Source organism: Giraffa tippelskirchi, chromosome 2 (genome assembly GCF_054371585.1).
Source record: "Giraffa tippelskirchi isolate mGirTip1 chromosome 2, T2T-mGirTip1v1.2.pri, whole genome shotgun sequence".
NCBI classification, from domain to species: Eukaryota; Metazoa; Chordata; class Mammalia; order Artiodactyla; family Giraffidae; genus Giraffa; species Giraffa tippelskirchi.
In genome coordinates this window covers 20,151,020-20,177,709 of record NC_137276.1, presented here as the reverse complement: position 1 = coordinate 20,177,709, position 26,690 = coordinate 20,151,020, and the positions used below count along the sequence as shown (strand labels likewise).

The following is a 26,690-nucleotide window of genomic DNA, read 5'->3' as shown; positions in this document are numbered from 1 at the left end:
AACTATGTCTCAGGCAAACCAACTCCAGACCTAAAGTACTTTGAACTGCATTTTACTGTGGAAGCCTGGCTCTGTCTATGGAATGCTTTGTAGAAGACAGCATCTTTATGGCAAGGCACTTTTGATATTTCATTTACTCAGTCTTCATGGATAGAGTTGAGAGCTTGTCCTTGTGCAGAACTGCCTGCCCAAGAAAGCAGAGTTAGAAGAAATTAAATTATTTCATGCTGCCTGGACTGCAACATGTCAGTCTAAACCAAGTTATGTGTAACAACAGTAGTATAACAATAGTTTCTTTAAAAGTATTCCCAGAAGCTTAAAAATAGCTTAATTTTAGTGAGTAGCATTAATAATAATTATTATTCAGTGTTATTCAACTATTATTATTATTATCATCACTGTTTTGCAGAACACCTGCACATCATGTTTGATATTTGTAACAGTTAGTAAGGCAGACACTGTTATCTCCATTTGACAGAGGAGGAGATTAAACCTTAGAGTCATCAGATATCAAAGGTGGAAGAGGCCTTGGAGATCCTTTCATCCAGCTTTCTCATTTTACCAAAAAAAAAGAGGAAGTTGACTGATATATAATCCCACTGGAATTAAATAGTAACTGTAGATCCAGGCCTGAATCTTCTGATTTTTAGCTTACCAAGTTTTTCACTGTATCATGCTGCTTTCAATGTTCAGTGTGTAAAAAGAAACTTGAAAGCATATGTATTTGTTTCTTTAAGAGAAATATTGTTGAAACCAGTCTTATGTGCTGTTCTGTAAGCTCATGCAGGTATAGAAAAAGTCTCTTTTATAATTTTTCTATATATAGATAGGTAAAAAAACAGATATATAGGTAAATAGATACACAGATCACTTGTGGATGTTATTGGGGGAGATGAAGGTGGAATTAGACTGGGCAGTCTCAAAGGGATGTCAGTTTTGTCTGTATAATTCTATTTTTTTTGATAAAAAGTACTTGGGCTCAAAATGACTGTAATGGTAGTATTTGTTAATTTTGATTGATGAGCAGTGAATTAATAAGTATTTGTTATGTACTTTAGATTTTTGTAGTTTTAAAATTCAAAACAAATACTGATATGAAAAATAAATTACCACCTACAATACCATCATTTCATAAAAGAAAAGATATTTTAAAGAAAGAAATTTGGTAGAGAGGAAAGAAAAGGAAAAAAAGCTAATATCTGGTTCTTGGTGGTAAAGTTGACATTCATTCTCTCTTTGCTTGAAGTCTTTTCCTGTTATGACTCTAGCAGGATGTGTATTCATTTCTCTGCTTCTGCTGCATTATCAGTTCTCTTTTTCACATTTCGAGCACTTCTAATAACTCTGGCAGGACAGGCAGGCCCTCTCTTGTCAGTTATAAAATCGCTAGCTGCACCTTCGTGACTACATGTCCCCCAGGTTCCGAGAATTTTATTCTGACTGATTAAAGTGGTACTGAGTACGATGGACCAAAAGGCTGGTGATTTGATAGCAAATGTGTTATTTAAAATCACATCCTGACTGTGTTAGCTAAACTTATTGTGGTGATCACTTCATGTCATATACATATATCAAATCATTACGTGTGCACCTAAACTTATACAACGTCGTATGTTATTTTGAACCCGGGTCTTCTGCATTGTCGTCAGAGTCTTTACCATCTAAGCCACCAGGGAAGCCCCATATGTTAGTTATATACCTATAAACCTGGAAAAAATAAAATGAAACACTATGACAAGTTGGGAGGAAAAGCACAAAATAAAAGAAATAGCTTTATATTTTAGTAACTTTAAACAAACAACACCCCCCCCAAAAAAAAAAAACTGGACTCAAGGAAATAGATAAAGGAATGTGGTTTTATAAGCTCCCTTTAATGAATGTGTAAACCGGGGTTAGGGTACTGGTCGTACAGTAAAAAGACCCTCATTCAAGTCCCAGCTAAGTCCCTTATTTGCTGGATGCCCTCATATGATTCATCCGACCTTTTTTGGTCTCACTCAGTCTTCTTACTATAAACTAGAAATGGTCATATTGCGTTTACCTACCCATGTAAACTGTTCTGGAGGTCAGGTAGCTAATGAGGTGAAAACATCTATTAACACTCCAACTGAAAATCACAAAACAAAAGAGAGATAATAGGATTATGATTGCTGTTATGAATGTGTCATGGTGATATGAATCATCACATGATAATGTCATGGCTAAAACCCAGATACGGGATAATGCCAGCATGGACCCAGTCATCTCAAAATTAGTCACAGAGGCCTCTCTAGTGATAATCCAGGAGCCCTATTGTTACCAGGAAGGCAGCACTATCAAAAAAGTGTGTGATCTCACTCTTCTCCTACAAAGAAGACTCCGCTGATGCATGTTGATGGGGACACATCCACCACAGTGGCTGCATTAGCCCCGAGGAATGAGGATGAAGACCGGGTTCCAGCCTCAGCTCTCCTCTTTCTAGCTGTGTGGTTGGGTTGATTTACACATTATACCAACTACTTTGGATTTCACCTTTTTCCTCTGTAGAATGAGTGGGTTAAATTCAATGACCTCTGAGATCTCTTGCTCTTATGTTTGTGATAATTAGCTTCAGTTTGGAATTCTGCCCCAATATTACTGTGGTCTCATCATTGTCATCTTTGTAACCTGACATTTAGGGACTGTTCCCAAGGGTCACATCCTGACCTAGCTTCTAAGAGTGTTATAGCAGAGCTGAGAGCTTGTGATTTGAGGTTCCACTCTCAGGAGGCAATGGAAAGCCTGTCCCTGACCCTGACCATTGCTCTTGATTTGATTTGGTTGTTCTGTAAGCTGTGAGCAAACCTGGGAAAACATTCTCTTGTCTGGTCGTGAGCTCTCTTGTCTGGATTATATTTTGTATCTTAGCACTTCAGAAGAAATGACATATTCATTGTGGCCTGGAAAGGGAGATGAGTTGAACTGAAAGTGAATTTAAATTCCTGATTGTTTATTGTGGAAGGTATGGTGCTTACTGAAAATGTGACTGTCCTGGTTGACAAAGGTACCGTTGTGCTCTGGACTTCAGTTCTTGGCTTCTACTTCTGGATGGATGAACATTATCAGGGAATTTATACCACTACACTTCAGCTGCGTCCTTGTGTTGTTTTACGGCTTTTAAATCTATTGACGACTACTTATCCAGTTCACCAAGCAGCTGTGATTAACTCTCTGTGTTTTCTCCAAGTCTCAGTACCCACCCCTGCTATTCCTCTCTCAGCACATGTCTGCGTTTACTTTTTAAATTCTTTTTTTTTCCTCTGCCTTGGCAGAGCTCACCTGCCATTTGCCCTGATGATGACTATGATGCTGGTGATGATGGTAATATTAGTTATGGTAACAACAGTGGTAAGAAGACTAGTAGTGGTGCTGGTCTCTGCTGCGTTGGTTTAGTGGCTGCTTACTGTAATGCAGGAGCTGTGCAGAACAGTTTGTGTCTACCCTGTCATTTAACTCTCAGAACAAACCTATAGCTTAGACATAACCATCTTTGCTTTAACAATGAGAACTGAGGCTGAGAGAGAATAAATATTTGCCCACAGTCACCAGCTGATATGCGGCAAACTGAAATTTATATCCAAGTTGATATAAACTCTGAAACCTGTGCCCTTAGCCTCTGGGCAATGCTCTTTACATCCCTACCCGCCATATGCAATGCAGAGCACAATCACGTTGGTATGGTTGAAAGTGAAAGTCACTCAGTTGTGGCCAACTCTTTGCGACCCCATGGATTATACAGTTCATGGAATTCTCCAGTCCAGAATACTGGAGTGGGTAGCCTTTCCCTTCTCCAGGGGATCTTCCCAACTCAGGGATTGAACTGAGGTCTCCTGCATTGCAGGCAGATTCTTTACCAGCTGAGTCACAAGGGAAGCCCAAGAATACTGGAGTGGATAGCCTATCCGTTTTCCAGGGAATCTCCCCGACCCAGGAATCGAATCTGTGTCTCCTGCATTGCAGGTGGATTCTTTACCAACTGAGCTATCAGGGAAGCCCTTGGTATGGTTCAGCCCTTGGTACAGCCCAATATGTACTCCATTAATATGGCTGAATCAATTTTACCTCTTTCTACTCTGAGTCCTAGTGGCAACGAGGTTATCTCCGTGGATGTGAGTGATAAATATCACTTCCTCTATAGAGGAGCGTTTTCTGAAAAGGAAGAATATGTTGTGATCACACAAAAGATGTTCTCTTTCCAATAATCTCTGGCCAATGCCATGCCTTTACATCTGTAAGCACCAAATAATTCACAGAGCATTCTGACAACTCCTTACTGAACCCCAAATCAACCCTCATAATGTAAATGAGGAAAGACTGTAACTTCTCTTTTCATAGTTGAGGACACTGAGGCTCAGAGAGATAAGGTCTGTTGTGCACAGTGACGCAACTGATAAGCGCTGAGTTAGGGCTGGATCCCTTGGTTCCTACCCTGGTTCATAAAGGGCAGCCCACAGCCCAATATGCACTCACAGTACACTCACCTCCCCTCTGAGTGAAAGGAGACCAGAGAACCGTATCTGTAATAAAGAACTTTTTCTCCTGGGGGATAATGAGTGCCTGGCATAATAAAGCCAGTTCTCAGTACAGCAAAATTGGCTTGTTAGATACTGAGAATTGAAAGGCGTTGCTTAGAAACTCTCCCAGGTGAGGGCCAAGACATTCTGTCTCCTCTCACAGGAGCACCTGTGTGGTCAGCATTGGATCTCCAAACCTGTAGGAAGTTGGGTCCCTACTCTTGTGGGGACTGTCCCCCAGCGTCCTATTCACATTTCGTGATCACAGTGCAGGGCTCTTAGTCCACCCAGGATGGAGGAGCATTCTGCTTCCTGAACCTCCAGGAAACAGGTCTCTTTGGTCAGCAGGTACTCACACCAAAGTGCCCGCCCAAACTTTCCCTGAGTGACCCCTCGCCTCCAGCTGAGGAAGCTAGAGTGTGACAGCGGACTCTTGATTCAATGTGGGACCATGGAGGGAACCATCCAAATTACTTGCAGATGGTTCAAGTAGGCTGCTTTTCTTTTTACCTTATTATTTTTATTAAGCACCTAAAGGAAATGCATTGGTTCATGGGTAGAAAAGTCCAAGCAGATCCAGGGGAAGCTGGCTCAAGGCAACTCCAAGAGTGGACTGTGCCCATCTCCAGGCCAGTGTCTATGGGTTAGCTTTATTCTCAGGCAGCCTCTCCTTAAGCGGTAGCTTAAATTCAGCCAGTTTAGCAACCCAGGCATGGCCTGACAAGATGACGAGGGTCTGTCTCTTAATGGCTCCAGTAGCATCTGAGAGTGTCCGTTCCTGAGTCAGTCACAGTGGCTGGGGGCTCTGACTGGCTGGATCATATTGGGTGGACATTACTATTCCCATTTTATAAATGAGAAAATTCTGAGGGTTGGAAAAAATTAAGCGATTTTCCCCCATCATGGGTCTCTGTGGCATGAATCGATTAGCACATTCAGCCGTTAACCAAAAGGTTGGTGGCTTGAGCCCACCCAGGGACAACAGCGCTTGTTTTCCTCTACAGCAGTTCATTTGTGGCTTCCCTGGTGGCTCAGAAAGTAAAGAGTCTGCTTGCAATGCAGGAGACCGGATTTGATCCTTGGGTCGGGAAGATCCTCTGGAGAAGAGCATGGCAACCCACTCTAGTATTCTTGCCTGTAGAATTCCATGGACAGAGGAGCCTGGTGGGCTACAGTCCATGGGGTCGCAAAGAGTCGGACACGACTGAGCCACTAACACTTCACTTCACTTCCCCCATCACACCACCAGTAACAGGCACTTGGAAGCTGGTCTCTGACCACAACTCACTCTACAACTGCCTTTCACCAACAGCTGATGCATCTTTGCACCTGTAGGTGGATTAATAAACCCAGACTGTTTCAAAGGTTTTGTTCAGAGTTCAGGGACAGCCCTTGAGTCTGGCACGACTAAGCGACTTCACCTTCACTTTTCACTTCCATGCATTGGAGAAGGAAATGGCAACCCACTCCAGTGTTCTTGCCTGGAGAATCCCAGGGACGGGGAAGCCTGGTGGGCTGCCGTCTATGGGGTCGCACAGAGTCGGACACGACTGACGCGACTTAGCAGCAGCAGCCGCTTGAGTTGGTCTTTTGTTTCACTTGTTACATTGCTCTGAGACATCTGAGGCTTGAACCACTTCCTTGCATGCCTTGCTGTTTTGTGCTAACCTCTGTGGGAATGTTCATCTTCTTTGTGCTGATCTGTTTCCCCTGTGGTCTCAGGACCTTTCTCTTTTTCCATCTCTAGCAACTTTGCCTGGCACGTAATAGGTGCTCAATCCATGCGGGTTGACTCAAGCTGGTCCATGTGCTGTTGACCCCTCTGCTGGAGTTTGTTTCAGAGCAGAGGCTCTGCAGCCCCTGTCTGTGTCCTGAACACTCTCCTTTCCTTTGAGAACAGGATGGATTATGTCACAAACACTTGCTGAATTTCCAGCACCCCGACTTGAACTGAGGAAGGACAGTGCCTCAGTTACTGTGCTCAAATATTAATCCATCATCACATCCTGCTGGGCACTCAGCATAAAATGTGGCAGAGCTTTGGGGCAAAGAGTGAGCGTTGGAGACAGCTGTTGGCTGCCCCAAGAGATGCAATATGTTGCACATCCTTTTGACAGTATGGAATTAAATCATTGGAAACAGTTTTCATCTGGAGCTCCTAAATCTCCTGGCTTATAAAGGCAACTTGTTCTCTTTTACATTGTATTTTATTTTTAAAAATATTGAGAGAAACGCTGCTTTAATTGGGAAAAGCAACCAACTTTCCAAGTGAGCAGGGAAGCAAAGTTTTGAATGTGTTTGTGCGCTGTGAGTTCTTTGTTACAATGAATGGCTCAGGAAAGGAAAGGAAACCTCAGCCCTGGGGACAGTGAGCCTTGTTGAGGCCTGAATGAATCCGAGGGGCTGTGGTGAAAGTGGACCAGCCCTCCCTGGGGCTGTGTGGCAGGTATTCTAGCTCCGTGCCAGGTGCCCCGGTTCTGTGCCTGACTGCGCTGCTCTCCCTCCCTCCCCGGATCTCAGGTTTGACCATGTGACTGTAGACAGAGCTACTGCACAAAACTTAAGAGAGGATGTGGCAGGTGCATAGAACCGTGCTCCCCACCCGCTCCCCAGACAAGAGGGCACCCTTGCTGTCATCACTGGAGCTGACGGGGGTTCCAGAAGGGCCTGCATCTCCACCTCTCCCCAGGGCTCAGCAAATGCCTTGCCTATGGCAGAGAGTTAGCATCTCACTGAACCAGAGAGGAGGACCACAGAGAAATATGGATGGAGATGATGATTTGATGATGAAATAGTTCTGAAACTTAAGACTTTTGGAGGCAAGGCTATTCTGTCAGGCACTAGAAGCTGGCTTGAAAGCTCTGGGTTCTGATTAGATGGGTTTTGTGTGGCTTTGGGTAAGTCACTTTCTTTGTTGATGAGAGGCGTAGATGAGTTGGTCCCTAAGGATCTGTAGTTCTAAGCTTTCCCAGGGTGCCATTGCTCCAGCTATTTAGAGAAATCTGACTTGGAAAAGGAAGAGACCTCTATGTTGTTTTGGCTCCTGGCTAAGTTCCCAGAGGGTCTTCAGATCCTGGGTCAGATGGTCTGTACTCCCCAGGACTGCTGTGGGCAAGAGTTCATACCAACAAATCCAGCCAATGTCCCCATAGCCACCCCTGCCTCTCTGTGTGGAAGCCTCTTTCACATCTCACTTTCTTGGTGGGTTGTTTTAGTTTCCTGTTGTGTCTGTAACATGTTACCAGAAATTTGTAGCTTCCAACAACACAAATTTCTTACATTTCTGAGAGTCAGAAGTGCAAAGTCAGTCTCATGGGACCAAAGTCAAGGTGTCAGCAGGGCTGGTTTCTACTGGAGCCTTCAGGGGAAATTTTGTTTCCTTGTCTTTTCCAATTTCTAGAGACCACTTGCATTTCATTGGCTCATGGCCCCTTCCTCTGTCTTCGAAGCCAGCAGCATAGCATCTTTTCTCCTCTCTGATTCTGCTTCCATCCTTACATCTTCTCTCTCTGACTCTAATCCTCCTGCCTCTATTTTATAAGGACTGTGGGAGAAGGCAATGGCACCCCACTCCAGTACTCTTGCCTGGAAAATCCCATGAACGGAGGAGCCTGGCGGGCTGCAGTCCATGGGGTCACTGAGTCGGACACGACTGAGCGACTCCACTTTCACTTTTCACTTTCATGCCCTGGAGAAGGAAATGGCAACCCACTCCAGTACTCTTGCCTGGAGAATCCCAGGGACGGGGGAGCCTGGTGGGCTGCCGTCTCTGGGGTCGCACAGAGTCGGACACGACTGACGCGACTTAGCAGCAGCAGCAGCAGCAGTGATTACATTGGGCCAGCTCAGATAATCCAGGATAACCTCTCATCTCAAGATTCTTAATTTAATCACATCTGCAGAGTCCCCTTTACTATATTAGGTAAGATTCAGAGGTTCTGGGGATTAGGATATAGAAATATTTGGGACGGTTCATTATTCATCTTACCACAGGGATTGTCCATTTGATTTCAAAACGTAGGTTCGGGGACTTCCCTGCTGGTTGAGACTCCACACTTCCACTCCAGAGGGCACGGATTTGATCCCTGGTCAGGGAACTACGATTCTGCATGCCACATAGTCCAGCCAAATAAATAAAAAATACTTCATTTGAAAAAAACAAGCACACAAACCTAGATTTGGACAGGGAGAGAGTGTATTGGAACTCCTGCTCTGGTGACTCTGTACCTGAGTGAAGTTCAGGCTGTATACAACAGCAAAATCCACTTGCTTTCTGGCTATATTTAGATTCTCCTTCCTTTAACTCATCCATTATTTTCCTTCTTCATTCTGTTCATGGCAGTTACCAAGTGCTCACCAAGCTTAAGGAAGTGTGCCTAGAAAATGAGAGAATCTCTGAGAAATGCTCCCTTCCCTGGTGGAGCTTGTGTCTCATGGAGGGTGAAAGGCACGTAAGCAGTTACTTTCAATACAGGGCAGTGATGCAACAGTGACAAACTGTGACAGTAGGAAGACAGGAGGGTGACATCAGTTCTGTCCTTTAGGGTTTCAGACCACATGCCCCAATTTTTGGCTCAGAAGTTTGATTGTTATACACACCCGAATTTTATTTTTTAATTTGTTTTTATTTTTAATCTGTTTTGGCTGCACCTCGTGGCGTGCGGGATCTTAGTTCCCAACCAGGGATCGAACCTGTGTCCCCTGCAGTAGGAGCACAGAGTCTTAACCACCAGAGAAGTCGCTGCACTTGAATTTTAAGTTACTAACTCTGATAGGCTGAGAATTTTAAGACTTTCTAAAAGTAGGATGATGTGTCATTTCTTTTTTATCTAAGGGTCTTTGGTTCAAAAGGGTATCTGATTCTGATGATTCTTAGGAAACCACTTCCACTCAAGGTTGATTCAAGTTGGGGACCAGTTTGCGGGGCAAAGCGGAAGTCGAGAAGAAAATCTAGTTGGTCTTCTTAATTTATGCTGCATGTGAATGAGTAGACTTCTGTAACCTGGGCCATCCTCAGGAAAGCACTCGTTTCCCATGGCTGACCTACAAATACCCAGCGAGGCTGGCTCTCCTCGTTGGAAAGACAGCTCTTCCCCACATGTCCTTTCTGAGGCGAAGGGGAATCTCCAGCGAGAGCTCCCTCCAGCCCAGAACACAGTTTTAGAAAATACAGCTGACTTCTCTGGGAAAAACAAAACCAACCTTGTCTTACTCTCGTCATGGAAACCAAGTTGGCACCTCATTATCGCCTTGTTAGCAAGGACAGGCTGCCTCAGGGACAGACCTGGTAGGAAGGATTGGCCCTGTGTGGGCAGGGTTTTGAGTTAAGCTTAATTGCTCCTCTAAAGCTCAGCCACTTAATACTACACAAGTAGAAATCTATCACCAGCCTCTAGACCATCCTCCTGTGCCTTTCACATTCTCGCCTACATAGACAGTTAGTACCTCTCCAACTCTGCTGCTGCCATGATATGTGCCTCAGCCACAGCGGCGCCACCAAGGCTTGGCTGCAACCAGCACAACTACCCAGAGGAGAAGAGGTCTGTCACCAATTTTAACCTCGAGCCCTCCCCGCAACCCTGCAGTATCTTAACATACAACCAGCCTGTTCTGTCCTTGGAGCACAGCAAGGCTGCTGGCTGAGGGAACATCCTGTCTCTTTAATGACTTACAGCAAATACTTGATTTCTCATAGAATGGGAAAGAGTAAGCCAACTTTGTTTTTGTCTGGCTTTGAGATGTGCTTTGTGCTTGAATTTGAATGTGGGGGTGCCTAATGTTCTGAGAACTCACTTTGGGCAAAACAGTGAAGCAGCCCATGAAGAGGGCTGTGCCCTTTCTCTTCTTTGCAAAGTGTGACTCCTTGGTCTGTACTCACCAACGGTGGGCATTTGTTAAATAGGTCACCTAGTCTCTCTGAGCTGTAGGTTCTTGCCCTGCAAAATTGAGATGAAGTTACCTACCCCATGGGCTTCCCAAGTGGCGCTAGTGGTAAAAGAACCTGCCTGCCAGTGCAGGAGACCTAAGAGATGTGGGTTCAATCTCTGGATCAGGAAGATCCCCTGGAGAAGGAAATGGCAACCCATTCCAGTATTCTTGGGCTTCCCTGGTGACTCAGATGGTAAAGAACCTGCCTGCAATGTGAGAGACCTGAGTTTGATCCCTGGGTTAGGAAGATTCCCCTGGAAGAGGGCGTGGCAACCCACTCCAGTGTTCTTGCCTGGAGAATCGCATGGACAGAGGAGCCTGGCGGGCTACAGTCCATAGGGTTGCAAAGACTAGAACACGACTGCAGTGACTTCGCACAGCACAGCACACATCACTACCTACCCCATAGGACTCATGGAGAGGTCCAGTGAGATAGCACAGGCAAAGCACTGGTCACATGGCGTCGCAGTAAATGTGAAGAATCTCTCCCCCTCACCTGTCTCCCCTACCTGCCTGTGCTCATTCTCTCAGACCAGTGAGAGCACCGACCCAAAGTGGGAGAGGTGTGACATGCCAACCACCTCTCTCTCTTTCCTTGCCTATGCCTACCTTCTGGCCCTTCCCCTTTGTTTCATTATCATCAGACTCATGCTGTAGAAAGCCTGCGACAGTGGACGCCTTGTTAAACGGTGTCAGCTTTTCAGCTTCTCCCCCACACTTCCGGAGGCGTGCTAAATGTATAGCCTGGTCTGTCCAAGATAACCCCAATCTCAATTGCACAGTTCCATTCTTCCCATTAAGATGCCCTGAGAATTCCAGCTTATCAGCATCTCAAACACATTTCCTGATGGCACTCACTCCCCAGAAGGGGAGTTTAAGACCAGGAAATATAGGGTCTTACAAAATGGCCCTGACAGTGGTAACCACTTACACCAGACTTTCTGGGAATGTCTGTTCCCTTTCCAGTTCACAGGTCCTGATTTTTGGTCTAGAAAATACCATCACCAACCAACAGAAGTCACATGAAAGGCACGTGTCAGACAGAACACCCCCAAAATAAGATTCTGTGAGAGCCCACCACCGCCTATGACCGAAAATTCAGATTCTTCCCTTGTAATTTTTTTATTTCTTTTGCTAGTTGGATTTCAGAATGGACTGAAGGGCACATGATTCTTGTTGCTTTTGGATGCGAAATGAGGACAAGGATAAAAATGTGTTTGGCACAAATATACACACACAATTCGTTCTAGGTGTAATTTTGAAGACGACTTTTTTCACTTAACATTAGAGTAGATGGATTTTCTCTTGTCACCATTTTTTTTCTTTGTAAACTATGACCTGACCAAATTCAAGATGATGTCTGTCACTGGCATTGATGAAGGTGGGGTGAGGATGGAGAGAACAGATACCCAAGGAGGACTTAGTGTGGTGGGATATCTTCTATTTTAAACTTGATGATGGGAAGACTTCTTTGAATGTCTTAAATATTGCATAACACAATGGAAATTCTTGCACCAGTAGTGAATGCTTACTGAACATTTCATTCTGTAAATGTATTATAATTTACTCACTTTAAAACTCCCCTCCCTGCTGTTATTGGATATTTGTAACTTTCAACACTGGACTCTTAAATAATGTAGTTTTATTAAACATCTTTGCGTATCAAGTTTTGTCTACATTTTAGCTTGTTTTGTTAGGGCATGTTTATAGGATTGAATTATTGCGTCAAAGAATATGGCTGTAATGAGTGCCTGTTGTCAGACTACCTTTGGGCAAAGTTGCACGAGTTTAGATTATCACTGATATTGTGTCCATTCCACTTTATCTCACTGGTACTGAGTGCTGTTATTTACTTGTGTGTGTGTATTTGCTACTTTGGTAAGCAAATATTTGTTTCTAATGGTTTAACTTTATCTCTTTGATTACCAGTGAGTTTGAACGTTATACCTTATAAGAATGTTTCTGTGTGTGTTAGTTGCTCAGTTGTGTCTTTGCCACCCTGTGGACTATAACCCATCAGGCTCCTCTGCCAGGGCTTTTCCCAGGCAAGAATAATGGAGTGGGTAGCCATTCCCTTCTCTAGGGGATCTTCCTGACCCAGGGATAGAACCTGGGTCTCCTGTACTGCAGGCAGATTCTTTACTGTCTGAGCCACCTATTGGAATTTAAAAGATTATTTCACTGATGCGTATGAGCATAGGTGTTTGCAGACTGGATCATATGTGGGGCCTATGTGGGAGGTCTTGTTTGTATGGGTGGGGGGACCACAGACTGCAAACAAACAGCCCGTCGCCCGCCAGGTGGAAAGCAGCCATGCATCTAGCCCTTTGTCTTCCCGCAGTGCCGCCAAGCTCCTGGACAAGACCCCGTTCTCGGTCAGTAACCCGAACCCGCTGCTTCCTTCGCCCGCCAGCCTCCAGCTGGCCCAGCTGCAAGCTCAGCTCACCCTCCACCGGCTGAAGCTGGCACAGACGGCTGTCACCAACAACACCGCGGCCGCCACGGTCCTCAACCAAGTCCTCTCCAAAGTGGCCATGTCCCAGCCTCTCTTCAACCAGCTGCGGCATCCGTCCATGATCAGCGCCCCCCACGGCCACACTGGGGTGCCCCAACATGCGGCCACTGTGCCCAGTGCCCGCTTTCCCTCTAACGCACTCGCCTTCTCCCCTCCTGGCCAGACACGAGGCCCAGGGCCCACGGTGAGCCTTCCCAGCCAGCCCCCCAGCGCCATGGTGATGCACCCCTTCATGCCTCAGACCCCAGCCCAGCCAGCGGTCATCCTGGGCCTCGGAAAGACTGGGCCCGCGCCTGCTGCTGCAGGGTTCTACGAATATGGCAAAGCCAACTCTGGCCAGGCATATGGCTCTGAAACCGACGGTCAGCCCGGCTTCCTGCCAGCCTCAGTTGCTACCTCGGGCAGCGTGACCTACGAAGGGCACTACAGCCACTCAGGGCAAGATGGCCAGGCTACCTTTCCCAAGGACTTCTACGGACCCAGTGCCCAAGGGTCGCAGGTGGCAGGTGGATTTGTGGCTGAGCCGGCTGGGGCCTTGAAAGGTGAGGTGGGTCCCCTGCTGCAGGGTCCAAACAGCCAGTGGGAGAGCCCCCATGGGTTCTCTGGCCAGAGCAAGCCCGATCTTGCAGCAGCCCCCAGCCTGTGGCCCCCACCCCCTGGCCAGCCCTATGAGCTGTATGACCCCGAGGAGCCCACACCAGACAGGACCCCTCCTTCCTTTGGAGGTCGGCTCAACAACAGCAAACAGGGCTTCAGCGGAGCCCGGAGGCGGGCCAAGGAGGAGCAGGCGGTACTGTCCCTGCGGCCCCTGCAGGCACATGAGCTGAATGACTTTCACGGTGTGGCCCCCCTCCACCTGCCACACGTCTGTAGCATCTGCGAGAAGAAGGTGTTTGATCTGAAGGTGAGTCATCCGAGACTGGCTGGGAGCTCCAGCTGGAGCCTGGGGGAGCCGGCCACCACAACCCAACCCTTGCTGTTCACAGGCCAGGAACTGTGACACTTGGGGGTTGGGTGACAGAATCTTGCCGCAGCTACCCTTGATTAAAATCCTTAGTATTAGAACCAACAGGAATTTCAGAAATGTATCAGGGCCAGTCTCTCACTTTAAGGCAAGTAAGAGAGTCTTACTTATATTTATAGATGAGAGCAGAGAAGGCAGTGGCAACCCACTCCAGTACTCTTGCCTGGAAAAGCCCGTGGACTGGAGCCTGGTAGGCTGTAGTCCGTGGGGTCGCTAAGAGTCGGACACGACTGAGCGACTTCACTTTCACTTTTCACTTTCATGCATTGGAGAAGGACATGGCAACCCACTCTGATGTTCTTGCCTGGAGAATCCCAGGGACGGAGGAGCTTGGTGGGCTGCCATCTGTGGGGTCACACAGAGTCAGACACGACTGAAGCGACTTAGCAGCAGCAGCAGCAGCATAGATGAGAGAGCCAAGGTGAGAGGGGATCAAGGGACCCAACCTGGGTTATGGAAAAGGGACTCAGGAATTAGAGCCTCTGCCTCCTTGAAAAGGGCTTTTCTCTGTAGAGCACCAGGAAGCTTGAGAGTCTGTGTTCCTTGAGAACATACATTGTACTGAGTACAAAAGGAGAAAAACTTAGCAGAATTTTGAGTTGGACAAGAAAGTAATTCTCAGGTGGGACCTAGACAGATTATTATAGAGGGGCCTCAGCTTCTCCATCTGCAAAATGGAGGTAGAGCCTTATGACACCTTCCCAGCAGTTGGAAAGTGCTTTGGGCCCCTGCAAACAAAAGCCTATGGTAGTATAAATTTCCCCCCAAAATGTATTTCTGATGCAGTAAAATATTCCAAAGCAATAATAATTACAGTTAGCATACTCTTTGTCTGTGTCAGCAATAACTCTCCAAGATAGACACTATTATTATACCCATTTTACAGATGCAAAGACTGAGGCCCAGAGAGATGAAATGATTTGTCCAGGACCCCATAGTCAGAAAGTGGTGGAGTGGAGATTCAGATGTGGGTCTGACCCTCCAGGGCCTGTGCCTCTTAAGCACCGAGCTGTACAGCTTGTCTCTTGTCCCGTCTGCAGAGCACAATAATCTCTGTTTAGCGGGCATCCCACTATGGTCTGTCTTTCACCTCTGCTGGGTCATGTCATCCAAATGCATCCCAGTCACTCCGGTGGGACATACCTTCTCACCTCCCATCTCTGGAGGGAGTCTGGCTAATATGGGAGGTGATGGAAGATTGAGCCTTTTCTAGGGCTTTCCACCCGCCAGCTTCTCCTATGGAAATGCATTGGTGGGACCAAGGGCCCACTGAGAGGGTAAGAGGGAATCAGACTTGCGAATCTGGGCTCCTATCTGAGATAGACTTGGGATGTGCAGGTGGACGCTGGTCGCTGGTCGGGTGAGGGCTGGGTAGGGCGGCAGGAGCAGGGGAGGAGCCTGGATGGCGGGGGAGGAGGGACAGGAGATGCGCCTGCGGGGTTGGTCCAGCGACTGGGTGCTCTGCGCTCCCTGTCTTTAGGAGGAAGCCTGCACTCATCCACTGCCTTCCTGTGGACTCAGTTCTCCTTCGGTCATTTTTCTCTCCTTCTGGCCTAGGACTGGGAGCTGCATGTAAAAGGGAAACTACATGCTCAGAAATGCCTGCTCTTCTCTGAAAAGTAAGTGCTGTCCAGGAGGACAGATCCATGCATGTGCTCAGCAAGCCTTCATTGAGCACATACTGTGTGCTTTGCTTGATTCTTGCTGGGAAAACAGCAGAGGACAAAACAAGCCAACCTCTGTGCTCAAGGAGCTTGTACTTAATGACAAGGAGTGACAGATGACACACTAGTGAGGTATGTGTTGGGGTGACCAAAAAGTTCATTCGAGTTTTTCCATAACATCGTACAGAAGAACCCAAATGAACTTTTTGGCCAACCCAATAGCATCTCTGGTGGTAAATGCCAAAGAGAAAACAGAAAACAGCATCAGGGCAGAGAGAGAGAGAGTGTGTGTGCATTTACTCAGGGGCTGGTGGCAGGGAGACCTCACTGAAGATGTACCAGGAGGGTGTGGAATGAGCCATGACTGCCTGGGGGACAAGCACTCCCAGCAGAAGAAACAGCAACTTTGAAGGCCCTGGTGTGGTCCAGGGATGCTCAGCCGCATCAGTGTGAGCAGCGCGGAGTACCTGGGGGGAAGAGCCAGGGAAGTCGTGGGCACTCTGACTCCTTGAGGGAATTTTTACTTTTGATCTGAGTGCAGCTGGAGCCCTGGATGGCTGAGCAGACAAGGCATGTGCTCTGGCTTCGTTGATCGGGACCCCTGGCTGCCATGCTGAGAATTCAGGTGGTAGGGGGCAAAGGCAGACACCTGGAGACCAGTGACAAGGGTATTGTAGACACCCACACAGAAAAGAGGAGCCCTGGCTCAGGGATGTAGTATAGAAGATGGGGTTAAGTATTTAGAAATGAGCTCATTCAAAAGGCCTCTCTTTCTTATTCACAATAACCAAAAGGTAGGAAGCAACGTAAGTGTCCAGGCTAGATGAATAGATGAACACATGTGTCTATGTTTACAGTGGAATATCGTTCAGCCTTCAAAAGGAAGGAATTTCTTACATGTGCAACAACATGGGTGGAGGTTATGCTCAGTGAGATAAGCCAGTCACAAAAGGACAAACGCTGTATGATTCCACTTACGGGAGAGAAGTCAGATTCATGGAGACATAAAATAGAATGGAGGCTGCCGGGGGCTGGAAGAGGGATTTAGGGAGTTAGTGCATGGGTAGGGAATTTCAGTTTTATAAGACAGAGTTCTTCTGGGGATGGATGGTGGTGATGGTGGCCAAACAGTGTGAATGTATTTAATGTCACTGAACTGTACGCTTAAAAATGGTTAAGATAGTAAGTTTTATGTTAACACAGTTTTAAAAATTGATTTAAAGAAAACGGTTTCTTTTCTGGTTCCCCATCTTTTTATTGTGGTAAAATTCACATGAATTTCACCATATTAACCATGTTAAAGTATACAATTCAGTGGTACTTAACACATTCACAAAGTTGTGCAAATATGATGACTCTCTAGTTCCACAACGTTTTCATCACCCCGAGGGAAACCCATGCCCATTGGGTAGTCACTGTGCATCTCCTTCCCCACTCCCAGCCCCTGGGGACCACTAATCTGCTTTCTATCCCCATGGATATGCTTCTTCTAGACATTTTATATAAATAGACTCAGATAATATGTGACCTTTTGTGGCTTTTTTTACTTAGCATAATATTTTTAGTGCAACCCATATTGTAGCATATGCAGCCTTTATGTCCATTCAACTTCTGATGTGTATTTGGGGTGTTTCTACCTTTGGGCTGTTATGAATAGGGCTGCTGTGAACATTTGTGAACAAGTCTTGGTTTGAACATCTATTTTCTACTATTTGGGGTCTGAGTGTCTTGAAATTTCTGGGTCACTTGGCAATTCTTTGTTTAACCTGTTGAGTAACCAGTTCCCCTTTCTCACCCCCTCCAGCGCTGGTGTGCGGTGTGTCCTCGGTCCAGCAGAGGGAACGCTCTGTGCCTCTCCCAACAGCACAGCCGTTTATAACCCCGCTGGGACGGAAGGTGAGGAGAGGCCCACAGGTCAGCAGCTTGAAGTAGAAAGCAGTTTCCCAAAGGCTTCTTTTTTTTTTTTTTAAGATTTTTTTTTTTATGTGGACCATTTTTAAAGTCTTTATTAAATTTGTTACAATACTGCTTCTGTCTTATGTTTTGGCTTTTTGGCTGAGAGGCACGTGGGGTGTTAGCTCCTCGACCGTGGCTTGAACCCAAACCCCCTGCATTGGAAGGCAAAGCCTTAACCACTGGACTGCCGGGAAAGTCCCCTCGCAAAGGCTTCTTGCGCCTCATCATTACTAACCAAACGTCCCTGATGTGCCCTCCTTAGACATCTGTAAAGCAAACAGATCTAAAGATGCTAAGAGGCATTGGACTTGCTCTCTGGGCTCTTTGATGTTTTCTACGTGTTTTAGACCTAAAGCTTTGCTGGTTATCAGCATACTCAGAAATATAATCATGCCAATCATTAATCACTATATTAAAAGGGAATTTTCATTTTTCCCTTCTTGCTTCTGTCCTGATAATGACTGTTGGGGGGTGGAGGTTAACCCAGTTATTTATTATTATGTTTGCCTTACAATTTTTAAAAATTTCTTTTGAATGATTTATTTTAAGAAAGAAAAGCTAACTTTAATTATTTTTAAAAAGAACATTTGGCCAAAAAGTCATTTTTATTTTTAAATGGGGGGGTGGTGGAAATGACTCTTGCATGTATCCGCAAACAAGGACTTCTGAAGGTGAAGGAAATGACTAACTAGGTTTTCACTTGATTTTGTGTAATTTACCATTTAGATTATGCCTCAAATCTTGGAACACCATACGCGACCATTCCTGCGAGGTCGTTTAGTCAGTCAAGTCCCGCATTCCCTTCAGCTTCCCCAGGGACAAATGTGAGTACAGAAGCATTTTCTCCATTGTCACTTGTCATCATCGAAGCATTTTTACCACCTCCTCTGCCTGGGTATAGAGGTGCAGAAGAGGCTGGGCTGAAGCAGGTACAGATGGCGCTTAGTGAAGGGCAGGAAAGCAGAGGTCAGCGTTGTTTAATTCAGTCCAACTGGGGTTGAAACACACAGATTAAAAATCTGACTTAATTTCTTCAAATTGAAAGCACTCAAAGACTTTCTAGCATTCAGTCCTGGTTTAGAAAAAAGTAACTTTGAGGTCTATGTGTGTGTTTGTGCGTTGTGTGTTTTCTAGCACTTTGACATTTTGTTGAAGTGGACTGTTTCCTTTGAGTGGGTAATTCTGAAACTTGAACAGAAAGAGAAAACGTGTTTGAAAAGTAAGGACTTGGCACTCATGGTTATTTTTGGCTCCTTGGGGAAGTGGTGACATCTGCATAACGCTTTTTTCAGTTGTGTTTGTGTTCCTTCATCTCAACAATGTGCACTTTGGTCCCCAAAGCTCTAAGGGCTCATCCCTCTTTTTTCCACTGATTGTGACAAGTTGTTCTCCCCCCTTGCTTTTCCCACTCCGTGTAGCCTGGTCTCCCAGGAGCTACCCAGCTTCCTTTCCTCCCTGGGAAACGTGTGGAAGGGGTTGAGCCAGAGAGTCCCCCCATAAAGCGAACTTGTTGTTCAGTCGCTAGGTCGTGTCTGGCTCTTTGTGACCCTGTGAACTATAATACACCAGCCTCCTCTGTCCTCCACTATCTCCTGGAATTTGCTCAAATTCATGTCTATGGAGTCGATGATGCTATCTAACCACCTCATCCTCTGCGTCTGACTGAACCCTGCTTGAGGGCAAGTGTCTGTGTGGTTTTACCTGAATCTATGGGTTTTTGTTTTTTTTTTTTCCAATTTGTCATGTGAGCAGCTACAGGGTCTTTCTTCTCCAGCTCAAGAGAGCCAGTCCCCGCACATGCCTTCCTCTCCACGCGTCAGGGCATTGGAGCAAAGCTTGGAAGAGCAAGCTGAGATGTTTAGGTTTAGACCCTGGGTGCTAAGTGAGTGGGGAGGCGAGGAAGTTCATGATGAGAAGTGAGGCCTGCTTGGACCGCAGTTTCTGTTTGTGTCTGTCTGTTTGTGTTTTGGGGAGAAGTACTTCAAGGGGGCGCCCCTGTCTGCAAGCCCATGTTTTGATGAGAGAGAATGTTGTGGTTTCTCTGCAGTCTTCAGATTGAGAGCCACGCCTGGTCAGTGGCAGCTTTGGGTCAGTCCCAGGAGAGAGGGTGGGTTCAGTGAACCTGTCATTTGTCTTGGAGTCAGATGCTGGATTCCATGACCTCGTGTCTGATGCGGGCACTGGTGGCTCTGGCACGGCTCCCACCCCAGGGCCTGTTTCCCACACTGTGGACCATGGAGCCAGCTCTCTGCCCACTCTGAGACCCCAGCACTGAGCATGCGGGGCTGTGACCCAGATGAGGGAGGCAGGACTTGGGGGCAGGTGGCCCAGGGATCTGGACACAGGAAAGAGAGACTGTGTCAGATGAGCCCTTTATAAAGGGGTGGGGGCTGAGTAGGGCAAGGAAAGAAGGGCAGGTCACCTCTATGTCAGCCTGTGCCTTAGCCACGTCCTCTGGCCCTGACCAGTGAACCACAGGGCCAGAGCCCAAGTTCAAGTCTCAGGTCTGGAGCCTGCTGCTGTGTGGCGTCAGACAAGTCACTTTACTTCTGTGAGACTCCATTTCCTCAAGTGGGGCAAATGCTCCCCTGATAATGACTTTTGAAGATGCTTACTCCTTGGAAGGAAAGTTATGACCAACCTAGATAGCATATTAAAAAGCAGAGACATTACTTTGCCAACAAAGGTCCATCTAGTCAAGGCTATTGTTTTTCCAGTGGTCATATATGGATGTGAGAGTTGGACTATAAAGAAAGCTGAGCGCCAAAGAATTGATGCTTTTGAACTGTGGTGTTGGAGAAGACTCTTGAGAGTCCCTTGCACTGCAAGGAGATCCAACCAGTCCATCCTAAAGGAGATCAGTCCTGGATGTTCATTAGAAGGACTGATGTTGAAGCTGAAACTTCAATACTTTGGCCACCTGATGAGAAGAGCTGACTCATTGGAAAAGACCCTGATGCTGGGAAAGATTAAGGGCAGGAGGAGAAGGGGATGACAGAGGATAAGATGGCTGGATGGCTTCACCAACTCGATGGACATGGGTTTGGGTAGACTTAGGGAGTTAGTGATGGACAGGGAGGCCTGGCGTGCTATGGTTCATGGGGTCTCAGAGTCGGACACGACCGAGCGACTGAACTGAACTGAATGACTTTTGAAGTTGGGTTTCCATTTTGGCTTGTGAGCCTTCTGATGATGCCGCTGATCTTGGAACATCTTTGTGGCCATTCGAGCACCCTCTTCTGATTCGATGGTCTGAGTGGTAAGCTGGGCGTGAGGCTCAGGGCAGACCAGTGTCGTGCTGCCCTTGCGAGGGTAAAAGGAGACCATGTCGGTGACAAGGATTAGTGAACCGTGCAGCGTGTGAGCAGTAATAATGGCTGGTATTGAGCACGAGACCATTTAACCTGTTGTGGGGAAACCCGTGCTATGGTCAGACAAACCTGTGTTTTGTCTGCTGGCCGTGTGACTAGGGGCTGGTCTCTGGGTCAGCATTCCTCCTGCACGACTCTGTCTGGGAATCCCTCTAGTCCCGTCTGCTCCCCCTGAGAAGCTGAGAGGTTCCCACGGCAGGGCTTTACTCAGGCAGGGGGCAGGCACCAGCAATGTGCTGACTCGTGATCATTTGTGAGTACAGCTTCCTCTGGACACCTAGAGATGGGGCGTTCATCTGGCTTGAGCCTGAGAAGCAACACAAGAAACATTTTGCTTTCTGTGCTGTGGCAGCAGAAAGGTGATGGAGAGCCCAGACAGAGTCAGATGATAATCACAATAGTTGTTATTATATGGTGCTCAATACTTTTTTTAGCATTTTTGTATGTATTAACTCGTTTAATCCCCTAGATACCCCTATGAGGTGAGGAAACCGAGGCACAGAGAGACTAAATTCCCTGCCTAAGGTCACCCAGCTGGCAAAAGGCAGCCCTGGGATTTGAACTCAGGGGACCTGGCTGTAGAAGCCTCACTTTTAACCACTAAGCTCTACTGCCCGTCTCTGAGGTCTCTCTATCATGATGAGTCTCTCCTTAGTACGTTCTCCCCTGCCTCTGCCCAGCTTCCACTCCACAAGCTGCTTAGCAGGCTCTCAGGCTGTCTTGGGGGTGATGAGGTCTTTTTGGGCCTCAGTCAGCAGCTGCCGTGGAGCAAAAGGTGAAGAGGCCGTCAGACCTGGCAGCCGAATTCTTCGGCACCGTGACAGGGTCTCCCAAGATGAACCCGGACGTTTGGAGGCATTGGTACACGCTCAGTGGAGGTGAAGAGGTGTCATCTGACTCATTTTATTGTTGTAAGTTGTGAAGTCTCTTTGGTCACATGAGCTTCCCAAGGATATTTGGGGGACAAGAACAGAGTTTGCTCCAGCTGGTCCTTGCAGCATCAGTGCCGGTTCATCCTTCTGGTCCTCTTGTTGCCGTTTCTGACAAATGCAATCAAATGTAGGTGTGTTTCTTTAGAAAAACCTGAAATCCAAAGATATTGACTTGTGAAGACAAGCCGAGAAATGAGTTGATGAATCCACTACTGAAAAATGCTCTGCGAGGCTCCTTTAAGTAGTGCTAGAATCACTCAAAGGAATTATTGATGCTTTTTCTGTCTTCAGTTGCTGGTCTCCAAAGATAAGCAGATACACCAAGGGGTGGTTAATCTGTTACCGAAGGGTGATCTTTTTCAGGCTCCGTGAGCGCCTAGAGAGCTCCTTTTGCATATACACTTCTATTGCGTTTCCTGCTTACATAATTTATGCTTTTTGTGAAAACTCAAGCAGAAAAGAAATATTTAAAGAGGACACTGAAATTCCTCCCACTTTCCCCCCTTTCTGCCCCCATAGAGACCCATGAAGGCTTTTGTGCCTTTTCCTCCAGAAGTGTTTTCCAGTTGAGTGCCAGGGCTTTTTCTGCCTGATTCCGCTTACGTACGTACATCTTTTCAGAAACACATTTTGAGTAAAAGCAGGAACCACCGGGACTCAGCCACTGTCACATCACTATTGCTTGTGGAGCAGAGAACAGTTCTTCCTTCTAAAAAGTATGTGTTTTAATTGCTCAGTCATGTCCAACTCTTTCCAACACCATGGACTTTAGCCCGCCAGGCTCCTCTGTCCATGGAATTCTCCAGGCAAGAATACTGGAGTAGGTAGCCATTCGCTTCTTTGAGGGATCATTCTGACCCAGGCAAAGAACCTGGGTCTTGTGCGCTGCAGGCAGATTCTTTACCATCTGAGCCACCAGAGAAGCCCTCTTCCTTCTAAAGCCCCCTGTTTTTAAGCAGGGCACAGCCACACGGGGTTCCATGGCGTGACGGAGGCTTCAGGGGGTATCTGAACTGCCACAAAATCTAAAATGACCACACAACCTGTCTACTGGCTGAATTTGCACTTATCTCAATTCGGTAGAAATGCAAGCCTTCCTGTGTTTATTTCTGACAGAGACGGGGCACTGAAGTGACGGTTGTGTGCTCTGTTTGCCGAGGGGGGGTGATTTGTGTCTGTCCCTGGCCCTCCCCTCCAACTCCAGGATCCCAGGAGAAGGGTGTTCACTTTCACTTAAGCTTCTGCCATTTGAGGGAGCAGAGGCACTTTATCCTTGGCTGCCTGAGTCGTCATAAACAAAGTAATCAGGTTTCTGGAAGGGGCCACAGAGGCCTTGTCAGCCTGTAAATAGTCTTCTTGTGCCTGCCTGAGATGCACTTTGCCTGCTGACTGTCCCCATAAAGTGGCGGTTTTCATAGACACCTTAGGGTTTATTTAGTGCTAGTGCCTCAGATGGGGCTTCCCTGGCCGGGAATGATATGCATTGTTTTTATGGTTTCTTTCTTGCTAGAACCTTGCTCACCAGAAAACGTGTGTAAATAAAGAAACCGAGGCACAGGGAAATAGGAATGTTTTGAGAAGCCAGAGGTTTAAGTCATAGGTTGCCCCTCAGATTGCTGGCTGTTTCTAGAACACCTGTCTCTCCACTCTGGCCTTTTAGGTCCATGGCTCAGAGCACCTTGGTCTCCTGACCCCCCATGGAGCATGAAGAGTAGTAACTGATGTGGCAAATGCTCTTCCCCTCCCCCGCCATTCCAGCTCTATCCTTGCTCTTGTCTCCTCGGCAAGGGTCACCTTGTGCGTTTTTGAAGAGAGCAAAGAAGGAAGAAACAGAAGACCCGCGTGGGTCTTTTTTTTCTTTTTTGTTTACAAATCTGAATTTTTTTGTTGCTGCAGAAATAGTAAAATGATGTAAATGTTAAACAGTAACAGAAGTATACAGAATAGAAAATCCAACCCTGTAGAGAAAACTAAAGATAAATGTCTTCAGCTATCACTGTCTGTCTCTAGCTAGTGTACCTGTGCAAACTTACTTACTGTAAGAGTATATTTGGGGGAAAATCAGATCATGTTGTATTGTCTATAGTAGGACTTGTTTTTTTCACTTAAACTCTCAAGACATATTTTAATTGATTTATAGACATCTTTTCACATCTGAAAATATGTGCTGCAGTTCATGTGGTCGAAAAGAGTCAGACACGACTGAGTGACTGAACTGAACTTTCACATTTGAACATTAAGCACTGTTCTGACGCTGTAACACCATCCATCATAGACATTTATTACCATAATTCATCCAGTCTGCAGTTGAATGGTTTTTCAGTGAGACTTGAGTTGTAATCACAAATCTACCACCACTTCATTGCCCACAGATCAAGTTTCTTACCTTCTCCACAGAGGAGTGTGGACCAGATGACCTCTATTTTTTTTTTTTTAAGTATTTATTTATTTGGCTGCAACAGGTCTTAGTTGAGCATGCGGGATTTTCAATTTTCATTGCAGTATACAGGATCTGTAGTTGTGGCGTGAGGGATCTAGTTCTCTGACCAGGCATGGAACTTGGGCACCCTGCATTGGGAGCTTGGAGTCTTAGCCACTGGACCACTGGGGAAGTGCCAGGAGCTATTTTGTAGCAGACGCAATGTACTACTCCCTTACTGAAATGGCTCATTCTGACTCCCACGTAGCACTCTTTCCAACCCTAACGCCCCCATCTACAGTTTTCCTGAGGCACAAGATGGTCAGTATATTCCGGGCCAAGGCAGTTTTTCCTGGGACATCACACACACCGCTGGGCTTGGAACCTCCCAGTTTTAAAATTCTGTGACTCTGAAGTTTATAGTGATGTTGAAGTTGCTGGGCATGTGAGCAACCCAAGACCCAGAGGCAATCCAGCACCAATAAAAGTAGATTTTCTCCAACTCAAAGTTAATATGCTTTATAAGGTATTTGAAAGTGTCAATAAAGACATCTGTTCTACCCTCCAAGTTACACCAGGATTCATAGCTATAAAACCCGTGTCCATTTACTATCTGCATGGTATGTTCAAAATCAGCCCCATGAGAAATAAACATTTGCCCTGTGTCTGTCTTCAGGTATGTTTAGCACAAACCCAGCTGCTGCTGCTGCTGCTAAGTCGCTTCAGTCGTGTCCGACTCTGTGCGACCCCATAGAGGGCAGCCCACCAGGCTCCGCCGTCCCTGGGATTCTCCAGGCAAGAATACTGGAGTGAGTTGCCAGTTCATGGGTTGCCAGTTCTCCAGTGCATGAAAGGGAAAAGTGAAAGTGAAGTCGCTCAGTCGTGTCCGACTCTTAGCGACCCCATGGACTGTAGCCTACCAGGCTCCTCCGTCCATGGGATTTTCCAGGCAAGAGTACTGGAGTGGGGTGCCATTGCCTTCTCCGACAAACCCAGCAGAGGCCCACAAACTGTGTGCCAGGTGAAATCAGGTCACACCTAGAAGAGATGAGGCTGGAGCAGAGAAAATGGTTTATTAAAGATCAACTCTATACTCTATAACTCTTAAAAGCACATTGAGAGACTTCTCTCACCCGGGGGGCCTCTTGCCCAGAGCCACATTTTTATGACAGCTCTGTGAATTATTGAAACTGGGTCTGTTCTTTGAACTCATCTTCAAAGTCTGTTCCCTCTTGCATCAGAGGGCATTGAAAGGTCTCAGAATCTTCCTACACAAGTCTGCTCTTCTCACATTTCCACCCATACATAAAAGATCTGCGAGGGACTGGAGAGGTCTTGGACCTGGTCACGTGAACCATTAGAAGCAGTGTCTGGTTTTGCTTTGTTTATTTATGGCTGCTCTAGGTCTTCCTTTCTGTGTATGGGCTTTCACTATTTGCTGTGAGTGGGGGCTACTCTATTATAGTTGTGATACGTGGGGTTCTTATTGCGGTGGCTTCTCTTGTTGCAGAGCACAGGCTCTAGAGGATGCAGACTTCAGTAGTTGCAGCATGTGAGGCTCGGTAGTTGCAGCACATGAGTTTAGTTGCCCTGACGCGTGTGGAATCTTCCCCCACCAGGGATCGAGCCCATGTCCCCTGCATTGGCAGGTGGATTCTTAAACACTGGACCACCGGGGAAGTCCAGAAGCAGCGTCTGGTTTTAAATGAGTGGCTCCAACCGGTGAAAATGTACCCAGGGCCCTGATTGTACATGGGGGCGTGCCGTGTCATGCTAGCTTGTGAGCTGACTGAGGCATCCCCTAGGCTGGTGACAGATGATTGTGCCCTCAGGTTAGTAATGAAGGCTTCGGTTACCACCCAGACACCTTAGCTCTTTTAGAGACTTGACCTTGGACTGGAAAGTTTCAAGTGCACCTGTCACCTGTGTGCCTCCCAGGAGAGCCTTAGTGGGTGGGATGTTAGCTGAGCCCATCAATACCAGGCTCACGATTCTCTCCTAAGTTCAGCTGCTGCTCTGCCCCACAGCACATCTTTTAAAATTTATTTTTGTAATTTCAAATTTTAATTTAATTTAGACTTATGGAAAAGTCACAAAAACAATATAAGAACCCCCATATACCTTTTACTCATATTCACTACGTTTTTACATTTTGGCTGATTTACTTTATCAATCTTTCTCTGTGCTTCTCTGTATCATCTGTCCTTCCATCCATCTGTCTGTCCATCCATCCAATGATCTATACGCATGTTTGTCCTGAACTATTGGAGTCACCGTACCTCTTCACTCATAACTACATCAGCATGAATTTCCTAAGAACACAGACGTTCTCTTACATCATTATAGTAC

At 46.6% G+C, this 26,690-nt stretch overlaps 1 protein-coding gene across 14 annotated transcripts in view; it reads left to right on the top strand.

Annotated features, from left to right (window-relative positions):
- Window positions 1-26,690, top strand: part of RBM20 (RNA binding motif protein 20) — a 199,105-nt gene that overhangs the window by 126,636 nt on the left and 45,779 nt on the right. For 7 of the 14 annotated variants that reach the window (XM_081541119.1, XM_081541091.1, XM_081541099.1 and 4 more), the window contains 4 exons: window positions 12,802-13,879; window positions 15,557-15,618; window positions 17,468-17,559; window positions 18,346-18,443. In XM_081541119.1, the coding sequence (XP_081397245.1) occupies window positions 12,802-13,879; window positions 15,557-15,618; window positions 17,468-17,559; window positions 18,346-18,443 (1,330 nt within the window). Of the gene's footprint in view, window positions 1-5,977; window positions 8,455-12,801; window positions 13,880-15,556; window positions 15,619-17,467; window positions 17,578-18,345; window positions 18,444-26,690 lie in introns of those variants that run through there. The other 7 variants (XM_081541109.1, XM_081541081.1, XM_081541156.1 and 4 more) reach the window with 4 other exon arrangements.